Source organism: Haliotis asinina, chromosome 4 (genome assembly GCF_037392515.1).
Source record: "Haliotis asinina isolate JCU_RB_2024 chromosome 4, JCU_Hal_asi_v2, whole genome shotgun sequence".
Taxonomy (NCBI): Eukaryota; Metazoa; Mollusca; class Gastropoda; order Lepetellida; family Haliotidae; genus Haliotis; species Haliotis asinina.
In genome coordinates, this window is record NC_090283.1 from 23,952,251 (window position 1) to 23,970,384 (window position 18,134).

Genomic DNA, 18,134 nt, shown 5'->3' on the forward strand with positions numbered 1-18,134 from the left:
TAAGTTATACTATGGGAAGGGACATAACTGCTCACGGATTGAATTTTCCGGCTCATGAACATTACCATTCAACACCACTCGCCCCTTTATGTAACCTTCAGCTATACACGGCTTATCCCGGAATAACACGAGTTGGTCACGCATGGAATATTACGTAAACAGTGAATATACCGAGCTGATCCGAATGGCAGGCCGGTTGAGCAATGCCGAGTGTCGCACTATCGACTCTGAACCCAATTGAACTGACAGCTTGCAGCACAGTTTCCCGAGGAATTGAAAGTTAGCTGGAAGGTGCGAGTTAGTTAGAAGTTTAAAAATGTTTAGATTGTCACAACTTGAAAATCATCAACTGTTGCATTGATTTTTGTCCCGCACACACACACAACATCGCTTTGAAAATTCTTCCTCGCGGAATCGCTAAGGATGCGATGCGATTTGGTTTCCGCTTCTATGAATTTATCATAACAATGAGTGAGTTTAGGTTTAAGCCGCATTGAGCAATTTTCAAGCTGAACGACGACGGTCTGTACATAATCGAGTCTGGACCAGACAATCCAGTGATCAACAACATGTGCATCGATCTACGGAAGTCGGATACGATGAGATTCGATCACGTTAGTCGAATCTTACAAGCATGGATTTCTGCAGAGAAAGTCTTCATGTGTATTATCATAACAGACTACATGTATTTACGTTGCCAGTGTGTATGTACTACATAGAATAGTATATGATATCTCGGTTAAGATATCAGGTAAGTCCGTGTTTGTGAAACGTTTGTTTGTTTGGCTGGTTGGTTGTTCATCAATGCTTGAGTTTTATGGGGCTGTCATCGTGAACAGTCAGAATGTGATTGATGAGTGGAGTGAGAGAGTTTAGTTTTACGCCGCACTCAGCAATATTCAAGCTACATAACAGCGGTCTGAAAATAACCCAGTCTGCTTCAGACAATCCAGTGATCAACATCATGAGCACCGATCTACACAATGTGTCAACCAAGTCAGCGAGCCTGATCACCCGATCCCGTTAGTCGCCTCTTACGACAAGCATGGGTTGTTGATTGCATGGGATTCTAACCGCGTGTGATTCAGATGAATACGATATTTATGTGCAGACAGGGTGTGTAAGGCAGATGTATTGCTTACGTTGATTCTGTTCAAGACATCAAAGAGGACTCATAAGTTATGGTGGCTTATTTTGAAAACGGAACACATGTTTCTAGAATAGATTCAATTGAGATATGTAGTATGATTGTACCATTACTATTAACCACGCACTATCCCCAATTAATCAATACAACAGGCCTATCAATCGCAAAATCATTTCTTCATTGTCTAACCTTCATTAAGAATCAGGAAATTTCCAAAGATATAAAGTTTGACTTGTGTAACACAGTTTATTTACAAGGGAGGCACATGCCCTGTCATTAATTAAAGACCTACTTCCATGACCGTTTTGCATCGATGATGTTTTTGAACGTGTTGGTTCCAATTGCTTGTCAAACTGCCTAAATATCAATCAGGTTTTACAAAAAAAAAGAGCCGCTAGACTTGGAATATATTGCCAATTATTTCTGTATAGCGTCTGATTAATGAAGCATGTGAATGGCGCTCTGCGATACATCCAAACGATTTCATCAAGAGTGTCACTGACTGGTTTCAAATCAAAACGCTATGATGTACATTGTATATATAGATTAGTCTTGGTAATCGAGAATGAAGAGGACTGTGAATGTAAAGTTTTGTATCAGAAAATACAACAACGATGGAGACCAAAGAAAATATTTAATTAAACCAAAAATACACACAAAAATCCGGATAAAACACATGACCTCACTATTCACCGCAGTTTTAACAATCGTAGAACCATCTGCGCCCCATCCAGATCACAAGCGAACGGATAACACTGTTTGACATACCGCTCAAAACATTGAAAAACATATACCCCTAACTTAAGTGTCGTCACGTGACTACGTGGAGGACACTCCCGTTTGGTTCCACATTTAACAAAAGTCTTTGTATTACACGAGCTGTTGCTGCGATTCCTCGTGTCGGAAGAGCTTGAAAGTTTGAAAGTTTGACGTTCCAAAATGTGGAACATTCAGTCATTCTTCGATGTGATTATCAGTCAAGGTCCACCGGCATACATTCGTGAATACGTAGCGAGGGAGAAAACATTCTTTCCTTCATATTAAACAATTAAACAACCAAATACACCAAGATTGCAATGAAACAGTCTCCGGTCATTACTAACTACTCGTGTCATTCCGGCAAGACGGCGACTCGTACCTCCCTCGGGGCCATGTTCATGACTGGGCTTTGTCTAAGCGCAAACAGGCTCGGAAATGAAAATAGTCCATAGGACTACTTTCAATGAGAGCTCACGATGAATTTCCCAAATCAAAACATTGGCAACACAACAGTCGCTTTTCCTAATGATTGGGTTCTGTCCTATTGCGCAACATAGTACAATAACCAGTCCAGAACTTTGAGATCATTTCACTTAATTTGATCTATGAATATTTGGTATTATCTGATGCATGTAATAACTTGTATCTTGCGTGCTCTGACAACTGGAAATCAGCAAATCGAGGAAATCTCAAAACGAGGTTCGGCCTCTAGAAAGGTTTGGCCTTGATATTATTAATAATATATTATCAATAACGTTGTATGTTACAAAAGCACGCATAATAGCAAAGAGCACATGTCAACAGATGTAAACAGTGAGTCAGATATCAATGTACGACCTCTTCAAACGGGTAGTCTGCGACGTCTATGTTAATGATATGCTACCTAAATCTCGACATAAAATGTAGAAATACGAGTTTATTTAAACTGTAAAATTAACATTACTTTGTAAATACCACGTTCTAACCATAGTTGATTGCAGTGTCTCTTTTCACTTTCACACTAGAAAATTTGGTTCGGCTGAAAAATATGCCATTGTCTGAACTGGTTAATGATACTCATGAGTCGATGGGTACATGGCTACCCCAACAACTTTAAAATACAACGCTAAAGAAATTACAAGTAAGTGACTTATGTCGTTAACAATATCGGTAACAAGATAACTTAATAAACAGGGAAAGTAGTGATTCTCGCAAGGAAACAACCTGACTCATTTCACATTTCACTACGAGCGGTTTGATTGGCGAGCCTAGATTCTTGCTGATAATGGCGTCTTATCGTGGATCGCGGAAAGAGGCCAGTAGTTACGAATTAGTCTCCAGTTACAAGTGAAATTCGAGTAAAACTGCTTATTTACTTGTTGGAGCAGTCCATCATTGCTCGGGGTTTGCAAGATCAAGTCTTCTTGGGAAATAAAACCAGAAAAATAGATGATAATACATACAAGTGTCTATCTTATTCTAAACTCAATATATGCCTTCTATGTAAATTATTGCACGTCACATATTATGCTCTGTTATGGCCAATAGTTTAATCAAGAATATTTGGGTCAGTGTCAGGTTCGTTAACTTGGTTGACACATGTGATCGTACCCCAGCTGCGTAGATCGATGTCAATACTGTTGATCACTGGATTGTGTGGTCCACACTAATTATTATGGACCATCGCCATCTAGCTGTAATACTGCTGAGTGCTGCGTAAAACTAAACTCAGAAATAACTTTAATGGAGTTTTCTAAAACTTTAAGTGAGCGAGAATGGTTTTACCCCGCTTTTTGAAATATACCAACGGGACGCCAAAATGGGTTTCACACATTGTACCCATGTCGGGTACCCTTGTCTTTGGTGGAATGAGGGAACGCTCTAACTGCTGGACTACCCCACCACCCCTGAAATATGACGAATCGTGTGGGATCTGCCGACATTTTTTGTGGAAAACCTTAATGATTTGTAAGTATATCCACGGAACATTTCTGGTGGTCAAGGTGAAGTATTAATCCGTGTCCAACATGTCAGGACAACCAAACACATTTACCACGCCTTTTAGCTACTCACAATATCCCTAGCAAATATTATATAGCCTAATACTTTTGAAATCCACGTCAATGAAAAACGGGAATTGTTAAATGACAGGTGTTTATACCCTACGTCGGTATCAGCTCCTGTGGCAAATCAAAATAAACTTTAGCTGCTTCGGAATGATTTCGGACAAACTGCATATCTTCTAGTTCAACAGCATCCTCATTGGGGAAGGGGGTCCAGATTGTTAGGGAATAGCCACGTGACTGACGTAAGAGCCAAACAAGGTTATCCCATGACTTCCGCACAAGAGAGGCTCGAACGGGGAACGTAACTGGCTGACGCAACAAAATGGCGTGTCTATTCATTGTCTGCACCATAGGTAACGAATAACCCACGTTATCGCCAGTTCTGAGCCATTCTGTCGTCCAACCAAGTGAAAGCGTCACTTCCGGGAAAATGGAGTTTATTTTCGAGAGAAAAACACTCGCGTTCAGTCCTGTCTTGTCAGTATTTGGGCCTGTCAAGATGTCAGCGTTTATCCAAAGAGGTGCTGTGATTCCACCATCACTACTAATCTCACTTACAAGTCTCAGTGATGGTTCCACTGATTCTAAGTCTTTAAAATCCAGCTTGATGCATTTACCGGAAGTCCCAGCCATACGTAGGAAGTCCTTGACATTCAGATCACTACGTACATCCGGTGGATGAGCCATGATTGGAATGGCGGTGTCATCCTTGGAGTCAGGGCTAACAAGTAGTACGTCACTTTCTATAAACATCGCATCACCTGCAACAACAAAAGTACCAGTGTCCAGCCAATCAATATCCATTGGTTGTAAACTACACAGTCCTTCATTTGGATTAGAATACTGAACGTTTGATAACGATAATCATCTATGTCGGAAAATTTAAACATATCACTAAAAATGTTCCCAAATATTAAGTCTGACTGGAAACTTTGCAAAATGTGCATGAAGAGTAAAGAAAAACTGTCTTATCTTATTCTCAAAAAAATAATAACCTTAAAAACTGAAAGTTTTAACTCACTGAACTTGTATTCATCGAATCCCAAGACTGATATATCCACATCTGAACACTCTTGGTGCCGTCGTACAAAAGAACCTTAGCGCCAAGGTAATTGTCGGTGTCATATCATAACACAGACTTACAATAGTTTTGGCGCTAAGCTTGTTTAGAACAAAGGTATCCACATCTATAATGCAAATCAAATTTCAATCTTCCCTCATCATTGCTACCTCATCCTAATACAGCGAGTGAGTGAGTGAGTTTGCTTCTGTGCCGTTTTTGTAGCAATATGACAACAATATTACGGCGGAGGACCAAAGAAATAACTTCACAAATTGTACTCTTGGTCTTGGGCGTGACGAGCGGACTCTTTAACCAGTAGGCTACCCCACCGCCCCTAAAGCTTGCGGAACATATTACATATTACTGCATTACGGATTAAAGCAAGTTGTTAAGGGTGTAATTTCACGAATGACAGAAAATGCTTCTCATGGCGCAAAACTTTCAAAGTATTTTCGTTTGGGTGAGTGAGTGAGTTTACGCCGCACTCAGCAATATTCCAGCTATATGGCGGCGGTCTGTAAATAATCGAGTCTGGACCAGACAACCCAATGACTAACAACATCAGCATCGATCTGCGCAATTGGGAATCGATGACATGTGTCAACCACGTCAACGAGCCTGACCACCCAATCCCGTTAGTCGTCTACTTACGACAAGCATAGTCGTATTTTACGGCAAGCATGGGTTGCTGAAGGACTATTCTACCCCGGGACCATCACGGGTCACTTTCGTTTGGGGGCAAAATAGTTAACAAGTGTTTAAAGTGACTCGCAACTGAGAAATGTTGTCAACCATTCAACCATACTGATAACATTACCTTTCATCGTTTCCTTGAAATACTTCATATTTGTCACACGATGGGTCCACGTTATTTTCGCAGCATCTTGTAGCCCAAAATAATGCAGGGGACTTCCTGCCGTTACTGCGGCTTTCCGGAAGCGGTCCATATTCGCTTCCGGTATGTCAAAAAACACCCTCTCCTTCGGTAAGTCGTTCCGAACAAACAGAAGGTCAAACACTGACACCTCGGAGCAAAAGTAATTACTAGAAGAGTAAGTAATAATTAAAAATATGTCTTTGGACTGATTGAGTAGCCATCGGACCGGAAGCCATGACATTCTAATGACCGATGCACAGACTGTGATGAAGACGGGCTGTTTGAAATTACGAATCTGTTTCCATAACGCCTCCACATACAGCTGGTGTACTGTGTTTGTGGCAGAGGAAGGAATATGTCCGACGCTGAAAGTAACAGCTGGGTACGTCGTTCGTATTTTGTAGAAGAATCTGTGAAAACAAAGGCATCTAAAGAAATTTTTTGAGGAAGTAATTCATTATGGAAACTTCTCCACGGAAGGAGCTGGATTGAGGGAGCCATACATTCTTAACTATGGGGACTCGCCTCTTTACGTGGCCTACATGAAGACTCGTACCCCTGTCGTGGCAAACCAATCAAATCGCGCGTAGTAAAACGCATTTCGAAGAATGAAAATGGCGGTACCGTCCAACTTTGAAACTTCGATAAACTATGCAAAACACAATTTAAACATAAACTTTCACATCTAAAGGATCTTCAACTTTCAGCACAGAAACATATTTACAGAATGGCCATATTGCTGTTTTGTCCACTGGCTGTAGGATATTCTAGGAGAAGCCATCTTTGGAAATTCTTTCCTTGTTACCTTTCTATCAAACGTATAAAAAAAGTCCTACCGCCCTCGTGACTTTTGAAAAAAACTGTGCCCGAGAAACATTTAATTGTTCTATGCAGCCTTATGCGTTTTGATTCTTCAAAGGCATTTAGAAGTTGGTGTAGTAATACAGGACACATGTTATGGATAGCAACTTCTTGAGTTTCATTTCACGACGTTTCGGGACTTATCCTAGCCCCCTCATCAGGTTGAGCTGAACTGAACAGTAAGGCTTAACTGTTAACTCTGAAACTAACAGTTAACAGTTAACTAAGAGTCAACAGTTAAGCCTTTCTGTTCAGCTCAGCTCAACATGAGTTAACAGTTAAGCCTTACTGTACTTATACGTTTTACTGTTTCAACAGATTGTTTGCGTGTTGTGTAACGCCGCATTCAGCAATATTCCACGTTGGTCTTAGCAATCGGGTGTCGACCAGACAATCCAGTGATCTACATTATGAGCATCCATTCGATCACGTGTCAACGAAGAAAGACTGACCACCCGGTCCCGTTAGTCGCCTCTTACGACAAAACTGAAGATCAGTTCTAACCCGGATCTTCACAGGTCCCAATGAACGTCAAACCTCGGCCATACACTCTCGATGAAGGCTTAGAGACGACCGACGTTCAAATTCAATATATCATTTTTTTTTAACTGTTTGTATAATTTATTACGATAATGTATAACGTAATAAAAGACTAAAACAAACTGATCACAAACCAAAAACAAATACAATCAGACAAACGTGACTCCAGTCTAAGTAAACTTATCCTCAGTGCTTTTCGTTACACTCCACCACTGAGTCTAACAAAACCTTATGGGAGGTCGCACCAAGGTAACCTTTGAGACTGTGCAATCAGAACACAGCTTACCAAATCGCGAAAGTGCACATTCGCACATCCCTTACGAACCTTTTATCTCGAAAAGGTTCGTAACTGAACGATTCCGAATGCTATTTAGCGTACGATCGGGTGATGCACACGGCGTACGTACTGCCATGACAACGGTGAGTAAACAGTCGTTGAAAATAGTATTTTTGACAATATTGAAGGATGTTATGTTGCGGAAATATTAGCTAATGGTAACCATGTCAACAGAAACCCCAAAGCTTATATACTGCAGGTCAAATAACTGTGATATATGCTGATTTTTGTTTGTGGAGAGATCTGTGTTAATGACCTGAATATTTTGAAAGTCCCTCCGATCCCTAAATAGTAGCCGTTGTCTGATTGGTTAAATCTATTTAACCGACTCGCATTTGACTGGACTGTCATTGACTCCTCAAAGGTGACCGACGCGACCTTCTACTAGGTTTTGTTAGACTCAGTGGTGTAGTGTAACGAAATACACTGAGACGAAGTTTACTTAGACTGAACGTGACTCACACATCAGCGAAAAGCGCGCCTTGCTCTTCAGCGTTGTCGAGTGCGACATCTCCGTGGACGATGACTGGGTAGTGAATGTTGTAATTGTTGTCATCAAGATGAAGCAGACAGGTCTCCAGCACGCTCATGTTCTAAACAAGAACAATAAATAGTGCATTGTATATTAATTTCAATGTGTGTTTGCTTTTGGTCCACAACACAATCAGCTTTCAGATGAACCAGGGACTTGATTTTAGAACCTCTCTTCGCGCAAGGAAAGTCGTAAGTTAATGTTAATGTATGGCACTTTCGACTATCTTAGTGCTAAGAAAGTTTCGAAAAAATAGGCAGTGGACCAGAGTGAATATACTTTTACGGCGTTTGTAAATGATATTAAAGGATTATAACGCGAAATAAAAAATACACAGACAGTAATAGTGATACTAATTACAATTCTCCGCTTACGTGGTGCTCATACCCAGGCACATTGCCTGCTCACGGCGCTACGTATCTTACTACGTATCTTACTAACATACGCACGCACGTACGCACGTACGCACGCGATAACGAGCATCACTCTCGATCAAAGTTTAACTCCTTGTCATGACAATGATAAACATGAAATATATAAAAATCTCCAAATGCGTTAAAAGACACCAGCTACACAATACTCTGACCAGTATAGAAAGAGTTTCATCAAGAAATGTTCAACAGAGTTCAGACATGCTGATTGTTCTAATTAGGATATTCCACACCAATGGGATAACCACTTTATGCCACGACATGGTGTGGGTTTGTCACCACTGGGTTTCAAATGGGTTAAACCATGTGTGTACACTCACACTAGATTTGAAGCCTGCACTGTCTTCAACATTCAATAAGGTTCCACTGACATCGTTCATCGTAACAATCTGGTCAAGATCAACTCACCTTGAAGTTCAGCTTCAGTCCAACGTCCTTGACCTTCCTGGCATGATGCATCCAAAGGTTGAGAGTCGTCTTACTGTCGATGTCCACAGCCATCATTCTGTTGGCTCCTGGAAGGTGGCCATGTGTGAGCGAGTTTAGTTTTAAGCTGTTTTGGCAATATTTCCTCAATATCAGGGCGGGGGACACCAGACATGGGCTTCATACTTTGTACCTATGTGGGGAATCGAACGCGGGGATTTGATACCGCGACGAGTGAACGCCTGAACCACTAGGCTACCCAATCGCCCAACGTGGCCTTGATCGTTGTCCGGGCCCCGTTTCTCAAAACGACCGTAGATTATCGTTACTCCCATACTAGTCTGTCGTACAGACCCTGAAGTATATATATCCAAGAAAGCCCACGCAAGTCTAGAAAATGTGGCAAGTCTAGCTTTCCATAGCTTCAGGATGAAGAAAGTATCAGGGCTCCATTTCATTATATTATTTTTTTTAACTATGAACGTTTCTTCTGTAAACTATGTTCATTTCAGAGACTAGTTGTTAGTCTACTCCCATACTTTATCATTGACCTAGGACTGTCGTTGGGCTATGATCGCTTTGGGGTTCGGGGCCTAGAACATTGACGCATTGTAAACGGAAATGAGTTTCTTTCAAATTAATCACAATAGGTGGTAATTCCCGAATGCGTGATTAATTCGTACACTGAATTAATATTTTCATCACGTTCGCGGACATTACGTTTTTATTACGTTCGTTCTCATTTTGTTCTTCTTGTCTCCAACAAATGAAGTCGCGTTTTCCCCGCGACAGCGGAAGGTGGATGAATTCCGTTTCCCGGTCATGTCATACCAAAATATATGAAAGGTGGAACCTGTTGTTACCGTGCCTTTGGAAAAAAAAACAAATGATTCTGTCAGTCGCCTCTTACGACAAGCAAAGGTTCCTGACACCAATTCTGACCTTCATAGGCCTTCTTCACAAACAAAGTGAGACCCAGATAACCTTGGGCGTTCACCACGGGCGTTTCACCAACCTCACAGTGACAAGCCGACATACTGGAATATTAAATTAGCATTGAAAATGGTTCACAGACTCACTCAAATCTAAATCAACAGTAATATGTAACTTCAAATAAACATAACACTATTTGAACGAAAGCCGATGAATATCTACAAATCAAACCATTTCCCATTTCAACAAATGACTCAGACAATGCTTCAGAATTTCTTCGAAATGCACCAATCAGCTTCTGATTTCGATGATAGTACGCATACGCTGATTGCTAGGGCTGTTATTTACGCACCGACTATGCCGAGATCAGATGATGATGCGTGCTGCCATTTCATGTCAATTGGATCGTGAAGTCGGAAGAACTTGAGAAGGGGTGAGTGAATGCTTGGCTCGTCTTGTATCTTGACTTGCAGCAGTTCTGAAACAGTGGCGAAACACTCTCATGAAGTTCAAGGTAAAACGACATATTGTAACAACTGCCTTGACCCCACCCTTTACGTCTTTGGGAAAAGTGATGATCCGGGTTAAAACTGACCTTCAGTAAACCATGCTAGTCGTAAAGCGGTGACTAACGGGATCGGGAGGTCAGGCTACCTGACTTCGTTGACACATCGTTTCCCAATTGCGCAGATGGATGCTCATGCCGTTAATCACTAGACTGCCTGATCGTGATCCAGACTCGATTATCTACAAACCACCATCACATAGCTTGAATTTTGCCGAATGTGACATAAAACTTAACGCATGGACTCCTTTGAATGCATCTTGGCCTAATGCTTGAATGTATATAATTTTGATATTAACAAATAATCCCACATCAGTTAAATAACAGCCCAGGCGAGATGGGGGACTCCTGAACCTAAGGAAATCAAGGCTTCTGTATTGCAGGGAGGGCTCGACAGTCGCGAAAATGTTTTTCAGTGACTGCATGACACACTAGATTACTTTCACGATACCATTAGTTGTTTGCATAATAATTATTATTTACACAGCCAGCTGCCGCCTATTCGTCACAGGAATAGCTATGACACGATGAGTAATGTCGCTTCAGAAACAATATGGCTCGTGACTTGAACAACACTCTTCGTGCAGATGTTCGTTCACCAACTCATTTTGCTGACGATCTCCTAAGCCGGTTCTATTTTTTGTCGTTTGTGTCCAACGGGAACTGTCAGCTAATTGTCGGTGTGATATGTTCTGTATGATTGTACACAGAACAGCAACAGTAAAGCATGTTTCGATAAACTGAACGCTCATAAACGTAAGCGCTCATGGTTTACTCGTCTGAAAAGAAAATGTTGACAAAAAGCAGTCGGTTTTCTCATGCTGTTTGAATCCCTAATCTATTCCAATTATATCTGAATGTTATCAGCCCGATTCCATTGCTTGTTGGTTTCCCAACAGTCCAATAATATTTGAGAGAGAGAGAGAGAGAGAGAGAGAGAGAGAGAGAGAGAGAGAGAGAGAGAGAGAGAGAGAGAAATACAATTCATTTTAGTCTAATCTTTTACTTTCATGTAATATATAGTATAGCGATATGTCTGGAAAGTGCCGATGACACGTTACGTTAACTCGTGCTGTTGGCGTTTATTGTATAAATAATATCATCCCTTAAAGACTGTGAAAATACATATTTTTGAATAGCTGCTCCAGGGAGTGGGTATGAACTTACACAAATTAATACTTGCTAAGTTTAGAGTTATACGTTTATATCATTACTAAGGGCAGGCCGAAGTAAAAAAAAAATATAATCCAGGGACTCTCACAAAGGCTGGCTTTCCCGTCACTCCAATAATTGATGGCAAATTAATACACAGAGATCAAAGATGAAAGTACTCAGAGAAAACTTGCAAAGTGAAAAGTTTTACCTAACACAGTGAAAACGTACCCAGACTCCTTTCCTCGAGACGAGAGGCGCTGATATATCGGTGAAGCATATAGACGGTGAATCCAAACAGGAAGACCACGCCACCTAACTGGTAGTACAGCTTCACCTTCATGTTGCTCTCAGAAAGCAACTGGCCCCAGTGTCTTGGCGTGATGGTCAACTGTCATATCCCATTGATTGGTCTGTTGTGGTTCGAGCTAATTTGTCAACAGGCAAACGCTCTGACACAACGAGACGGACTGTGGTGAATGAATCCACAGATCAATACTATTAGCGGCTGTCTACTTCATGCTTCACAATCAGGTGCTCAGAGAGACGGGGTTTTGTATAGAACGCGATGAGTAATGTCGTTTGTCTGTTCCCGGCCTTTGTCAAAGAGCAGGTGTTGAGTAAATGAAATTCATCTGGCCATTTTTCATTTACATTATTTTTTGAGACAGAACTGACACAGAACTGAACAAGAGGAGACAAGGTTACAGTGAAATGAATGTCCCTATATATGCCTTGATAACGTGATGAATGTTCCTCGAACATACGATATGGTCCGCACAGGCTACCGTAGAAAACTGACAGCACGAACGGCTGCTTCCCGTATTCGCTGAGTGGGTGTATCTGTTATTCTGGCTTCCGCGTGCAGTGGAGCACAGTACGACTTGCAGCACACATTCTCAGTACGACATACCCTACTGTGTTCATGAATAAATGCGCACCAGCTGCATCTGCAACAATGTCAACACAAAGACGGGGTGTCCGTGTGTAGATAGCTGCTTCCGGGCACTGGGTGCGTTTCCTTATTAATGTCATTTTAGAGACGGAACCCGGTCTGTAGTCCATTGCGCTCAGGGAGCGGTTACTGAATATAATTTAAGGGAGGGGTTGTTGTGTAAAGATGCACACTAACCTTGACTTTGAAAATTATTTTGTTAGCAACAAAAGATCTGTATGCAAATATTACTTGTGTTTGGTTTTTAAAGTAGTAACTAACCTTTAAATGAGAGAGTAAGAAGACTGTTTAAAATCAGTACTATTTCGACGCCTGAATGTCACAAACTTGAGAACACGATATTGCTCTTTTTAAGACGATGATGGTGGTGGTGATATGATGGTGATGGTGATGATGACGACGATGGTGGTGATGATGATGATGATGATGATGATGGTGATGGTGGTGGTGGTGATGACGACGACGATGATGATGATGGTGGTGGTGATGATGATGATGATGATGATGATGATGGTGGTGGTGATGATGATGATGATGATGATGGTGATGGTAGTGGTGGTGATGACGACGATGATGATGATGATGGTGGTGGTGGTGGTGATGACGACGATGATGATGGTGATGGTGGTGGTGGTGATGACGACGATGATGATGATGGTGATGGTGGTGGTGGTGATGACGACGATGATGATGATGGTGATGGTGGTGGTGGTGATGATTCACACATTATATCCATATGGGGAATCGGACCCGGGTCGGCGATGTGAACCCACCTCTACCCACCACCCCGTCAAGATACAGATATACTCACTACGATAATAAGGCTGGATTAACGGTAACTTTGCTGTCTGATGTATATGTAATGGGCATTTATTTATCCATACATGATTCTACTGTATAAATAGTAGTGAATTCTCTTAATCCCCGATCTATGTTGAAATTTGATGGGAATTAGGTGGTCAGTATGTCCGCTCTTAAATGGGAATTGGGTGAATAGTCATAACACTTGTTGTCTACATGTCACTCTCTCGGTGTCATACAACGACTTAATGTGGTACAGTAACAAACACAACACTGATACAGCCCTGAGAAAAAGAACAAATATTTAATCAACTGAATTTCATAAGTATCTTCAATGGATGTTCATATATCTTGCTCGTTCCATCAATAATGATTTAGCAAAAATGTATAATTCAACATCGTTATGATTGACCTTGGCAATCCTTTCAAGGTCGCTAGGAGCGATAGCTGCTTTACTTGCACGCGTTACATTAAACTGCTCAAAATCGGAAAGGAATTTAACATGGAATGTTTTCTCAAAGACAGCCTGACTCAAGTGTTGATAGTCTGTTAAACCGAAATACGACATTTTCAACAGATTTTCTTTTGCACTTTCCAACAATTTTCTGTCTCGTTCCTCTTCAGACATCCCCGTCTCGTTATAGCAATTTACCAACCGCAAATCTGCCAGCATTCTTGTTTGACGGTTTATGGCAAGGTTCGAGCGACATGAGAGATAGCGACCCAGCGTCAGATTTCTTGGCCCCTCAGAGCAATCCCAAAGGTCCTGTTGCGAGGGAAACTGTCCTTGGCAAATGTTCATGTCGGGCCACTTGAAAAGTTTCTTAGTTCGTAGAAATTCGCTGATGAATCTTTGAAGAGGGTCTCTTAGTAAAGTGATATAACGATACCTGCAATAAAAATTAATCGTTTTAGAAGAGTTATCCCCCTTTATAAAGATTTCATACTCGTGGGTTTGACCCTCTGGCGGATTAACGAGGTTCCGTAGTGAAACAGATCCCTTCCGTGCCACAACCCATCTGCAGGATTTGTGCGCTGGGATGTACAAAATGCTGACGAGGAACACCACTTAGGAAGGTTAGGAGATGTCCATTGAATGGATCATTCCAACCAATCATTGTTAAGTTCAGTAAGACCAGATCTCACCGATTAAGTCACCGATCTAGTCTTACTTGTAAAGAAAGACGACGTTCAAAATTAGAGTGGTCTAAGTTGGTGTCACTCTTTCGCCTACCCGTGAAGACCCGGGTTAGAATTGATCTTCAGTAACCCGTACTCGTCACAAAAGCAATACGTGTAATGATCGGGTAGTCAGGCTTGCTTACTAAGTTGACACATGTCATCGTATTCCAAATGCGTGGATCGATGCTCATGTGTATCACTGGATTGTCTGGTAATGCCTCGGTTATTTGCAAACCGCTGTCATGTTGCCGCAAAATTGCTGAGAGCGGCGTTAAATAACAAACAAACAAACAAACAAACACGTTTTTCCAATTACAAAGACGTAAGCAGTAAACACACCTTCTATCGTTTGGTAATATGTTTTCAAAATATAATTTAAAAAACAACAGGACAAGCCCCCCCCCCCCCCCCCCCCTTCGTGAAAGAGTGATTGAAAATGCTTAACTTTCACGTTAACATTCCAGCAATATCACGCTGGGGATACTAGATATGCTCTTGTCACACTGTATCCTCGTGGGAAATCGAACCCGGGTCTTCGGCGGGACGGGCGAACGCTTTAACCACTAAGCTACCCGACCGACCCCGTTGTGAAAAAAAGGCATTTCATGGTTGTTTTTGGACACCGTGGTAAGAAATGGATCTATGGATCTAGAAAGGGGGTGCCCAAGGGCTAAGGATACAGCAGCGCGCTCATTAGGAACCGCTCAGCAGTCCCCAGGTAGCGCGCCCGGTAAACTGCACTCTAGACATTTGGAATATAATTCAAACCAATATAGGGAACTAAAACCATTCGTTTGTCGTGTATTGTATTGTGCACCTGTTCCAATGACTCCATCATTAAAACTCACGTGGGCTGCGCTCTCCTGCTGTCGTTCTCGTCAAATCTCGCCTCGACGCACTCCGTGAGCTCCGTCCAATCAGAGTTAGGACGGCATAGTGACCCCTGGGACTTCTCTGTTGTGTAATCAAGCAGCCATGTTGAATTAGTGGGTGAGAGACACCTGTAGCCCTTACCATTGGAGAATCTACAACGAGGCTGGATGTCAGAATTGTGAATGATATGGTCAATTAAAGCTGGTGTTCCAGTTTTGGGAATATTCAAGGGTGTAAAGACGTCTTTGTTAACGTCAAACGGCAAGTCTCGAGCAATCTCAACTTTGCGAAATATCGACTGTTTCCGTGTTATTCCGTCTACTTCACTGTTGCTTGACGGAGAGACCCGTGGTTTCCGGACGGAGAGACTGTACCCCAGTATAACTGCACTGAGAATAACTGCAAGGACAATAATCCTCTTGACAGTCCTTGCTGATGTGCAAGTAGCAAACAGCCTCATGTCCTAGTACCAAACCGCGCCAAATGCTTTGTTGGTCGAATATTTATTCCAGACGCAGTCTACTGATCCAATGATTAGTCGCAGCGTCTACTGATCGAACAAGTGGACATTGTCTACTGCCCCGACTCTAACATCCGCTTTAACGTCTAGTGGTCGCATGTGTATACCAGACACTGTCTACTCCTCCAGTTGCTAGGCACACTCTAGCGCCTACTGGTCGAATGTGTATTCCACACACTGTCTAATGCTCTGAAAGTTACCGACACTGTAACGTCTACTGGTCGAATGTGCATTCCAAGCACTGTCAATGTTCTGAAAGTTACCGACACTGTAACGTCTTCTTGTCGACTGTGTATTCCAAACACTGTCTAATGCTCTGAAAGTTACCGACACTGTAACGTCTTCTTGTCGATTGTGTATTACACACACTGTCTAATGCTCTGAAAGTTACCGACACTGTAACGTCTTCTTGTCGATTGTGTATTACACACACTGTCTAATGCTCTGAAAGTTACCGACACTGTAACGTCTTCTTGTCGACTGTGTATTCCAAACACTGTCTAATGCTCTGAAAGTTACCGACACTGTAACGTCTTCTTGTCGATTGTGTATTCCAAACACTGTCTAATGCTCTGAAAGTTACCGACACTGTAACGTCTTCTTGTCGACTGTGCATTCAGCTAGGATTCTTTCGTCTTTATGGTTTAGTTTTACGCCGCTCTCAACAATTTTCCAGCTATATGGCGGCGGTCTGAAAATATTCGGTCGGGATTCAGACAGTACAGGCAATCACCAGCATTAGAATCCATCTGCACAAGTGGGACAAGTTTCAACCAAGTCGGCGAGTCTGACCACCCGATCCCGCTATTTGCCTCTCGCGACAAGCATGGGTAACTGAAGGCCAATATTGTATTCCTGACCTTCACGGGTTTTCTACCTAAACAGAATCAGAGTGTAATGGGAGCACGGAGTGAGCGGTGTTGTTAATCAGGGAAACCATCAAGAGAGTCGTGGCGAGATGCGCGAGTCGACATGCGCGAGTCGATCTCCACATGGTGGTATATCATGACGAAATCAGCTGAAACCAATATCGGTTCTTGACTCTATCATCGTGTGTCACCCGCTGCGATAGTGATGAAATATTGCAGCGTAAAACTAAATCCACTCAGTCTTTGATTTCTGAGAATATCTAACTCACTCACTTCAAAATCATTGAGCGTAAATATCGTGAGAGACACACAAAATGCTGTACTCTAGATAACGGATATTGGTTTCAACTGATTTCATCACCGATCTACCACTGTCAGTGGATTCCGTGCACTCTCGCTATGCTCCATATCATATTTCTATCGTTTGAAGTATGAATTAGAGGAAAATTATTTTCTCCTAGCGGTATGAGGCATTCACATGGGTTATCTGCCCGGTAGGTGGCGTGTTATGGGAGTATATAAGGGTGTAGATATTTGAATTTGTCATTCTCGGTCAGTGCACTCCCGGCCTTTCAGCATTTAACATGAATTCTGACGAAACAAAGCAACGTTTGAATCGGCTCTTAACCAAAGGATTGGGGCTTTGAGAGAAGAATTCGTTCAGACATCTAAAGGCATTAAGAGGCTCAAAGCAGAAAAGGATTACACTTGGCGACGTGAAGGTAACAAAATTCAGTTCAATTTTAAAGAAACAAACTTATCAAAATAGCCGGCTCGTCTGAAGGTGGGTAGGTGACAGTGATGAATTACGTCACAAACGATTTAGCTGACGATTCCGATGATGACCGGAAAATCACGAGAGCAGACAATAAACACCAATTCTTTGTAAAGTGGAACCAATACCCTAACTCTTTCTTTTTTTTTTTTAAAAAAAAAAAAATAATGTTCTGAATTTCAAGCAAATTTTATTAGGTCTTAACAGTCAGGGTCTTGTGTAACACAGTGTACAAAAATCAGGAATAGGGAAGACGTCCTTGGGATAGTACAGCGTCATGAAGATACATGTACATTTGTCAATCTGTAATCTACGAGACCTCTTTCACACACCAGAAAATGCTGGTTGAAAAGGCACCAATGCAATGTGAGTAATGTTAATATTCCTTTCTCAAAACGTGTAACTATCCCGATCAAATTGAAAAGGTGTTGGCTACTGAGAGCTTTTAAATTTTGAAAAAAAATACATTTCCAAAACGTAGCGTAGAAAAC

The 18,134-nt window shown here is 41.8% G+C and overlaps 2 protein-coding genes across 2 annotated transcripts; both read right to left on the reverse strand.

The window, feature by feature from the left end:
- Positions 1 to 1,764: 1,764 nt before the first annotated feature.
- LOC137281399 (uncharacterized) lies at positions 1,765 to 12,676 on the reverse strand. Its single transcript, XM_067812600.1, has 6 exons — positions 11,900 to 12,676; positions 10,304 to 10,429; positions 9,001 to 9,107; positions 8,092 to 8,222; positions 5,832 to 6,301; positions 1,765 to 4,712 (listed from the first exon to the last, which is right to left on the reverse strand). The coding sequence occupies exons 1-6, from the start codon at positions 12,009 to 12,011 to the stop codon at positions 4,048 to 4,050; spliced, it is 1,611 nt and encodes a 536-aa protein (XP_067668701.1). The 5' UTR covers positions 12,012 to 12,676; the 3' UTR covers positions 1,765 to 4,047.
- A 1,029-nt stretch (positions 12,677 to 13,705) lies between these two features.
- Positions 13,706 to 16,959, reverse strand: LOC137282371 (heparan-sulfate 6-O-sulfotransferase 2-like). The gene is made up of 2 exons (XM_067814113.1): positions 15,455 to 16,959; positions 13,706 to 14,314 (listed from the first exon to the last, which is right to left on the reverse strand). The coding sequence occupies exons 1-2, from the start codon at positions 15,937 to 15,939 to the stop codon at positions 13,756 to 13,758; spliced, it is 1,044 nt and encodes a 347-aa protein (XP_067670214.1). The 5' UTR covers positions 15,940 to 16,959; the 3' UTR covers positions 13,706 to 13,755.
- Between the last annotated feature and the right edge of the window lie 1,175 nt (positions 16,960 to 18,134).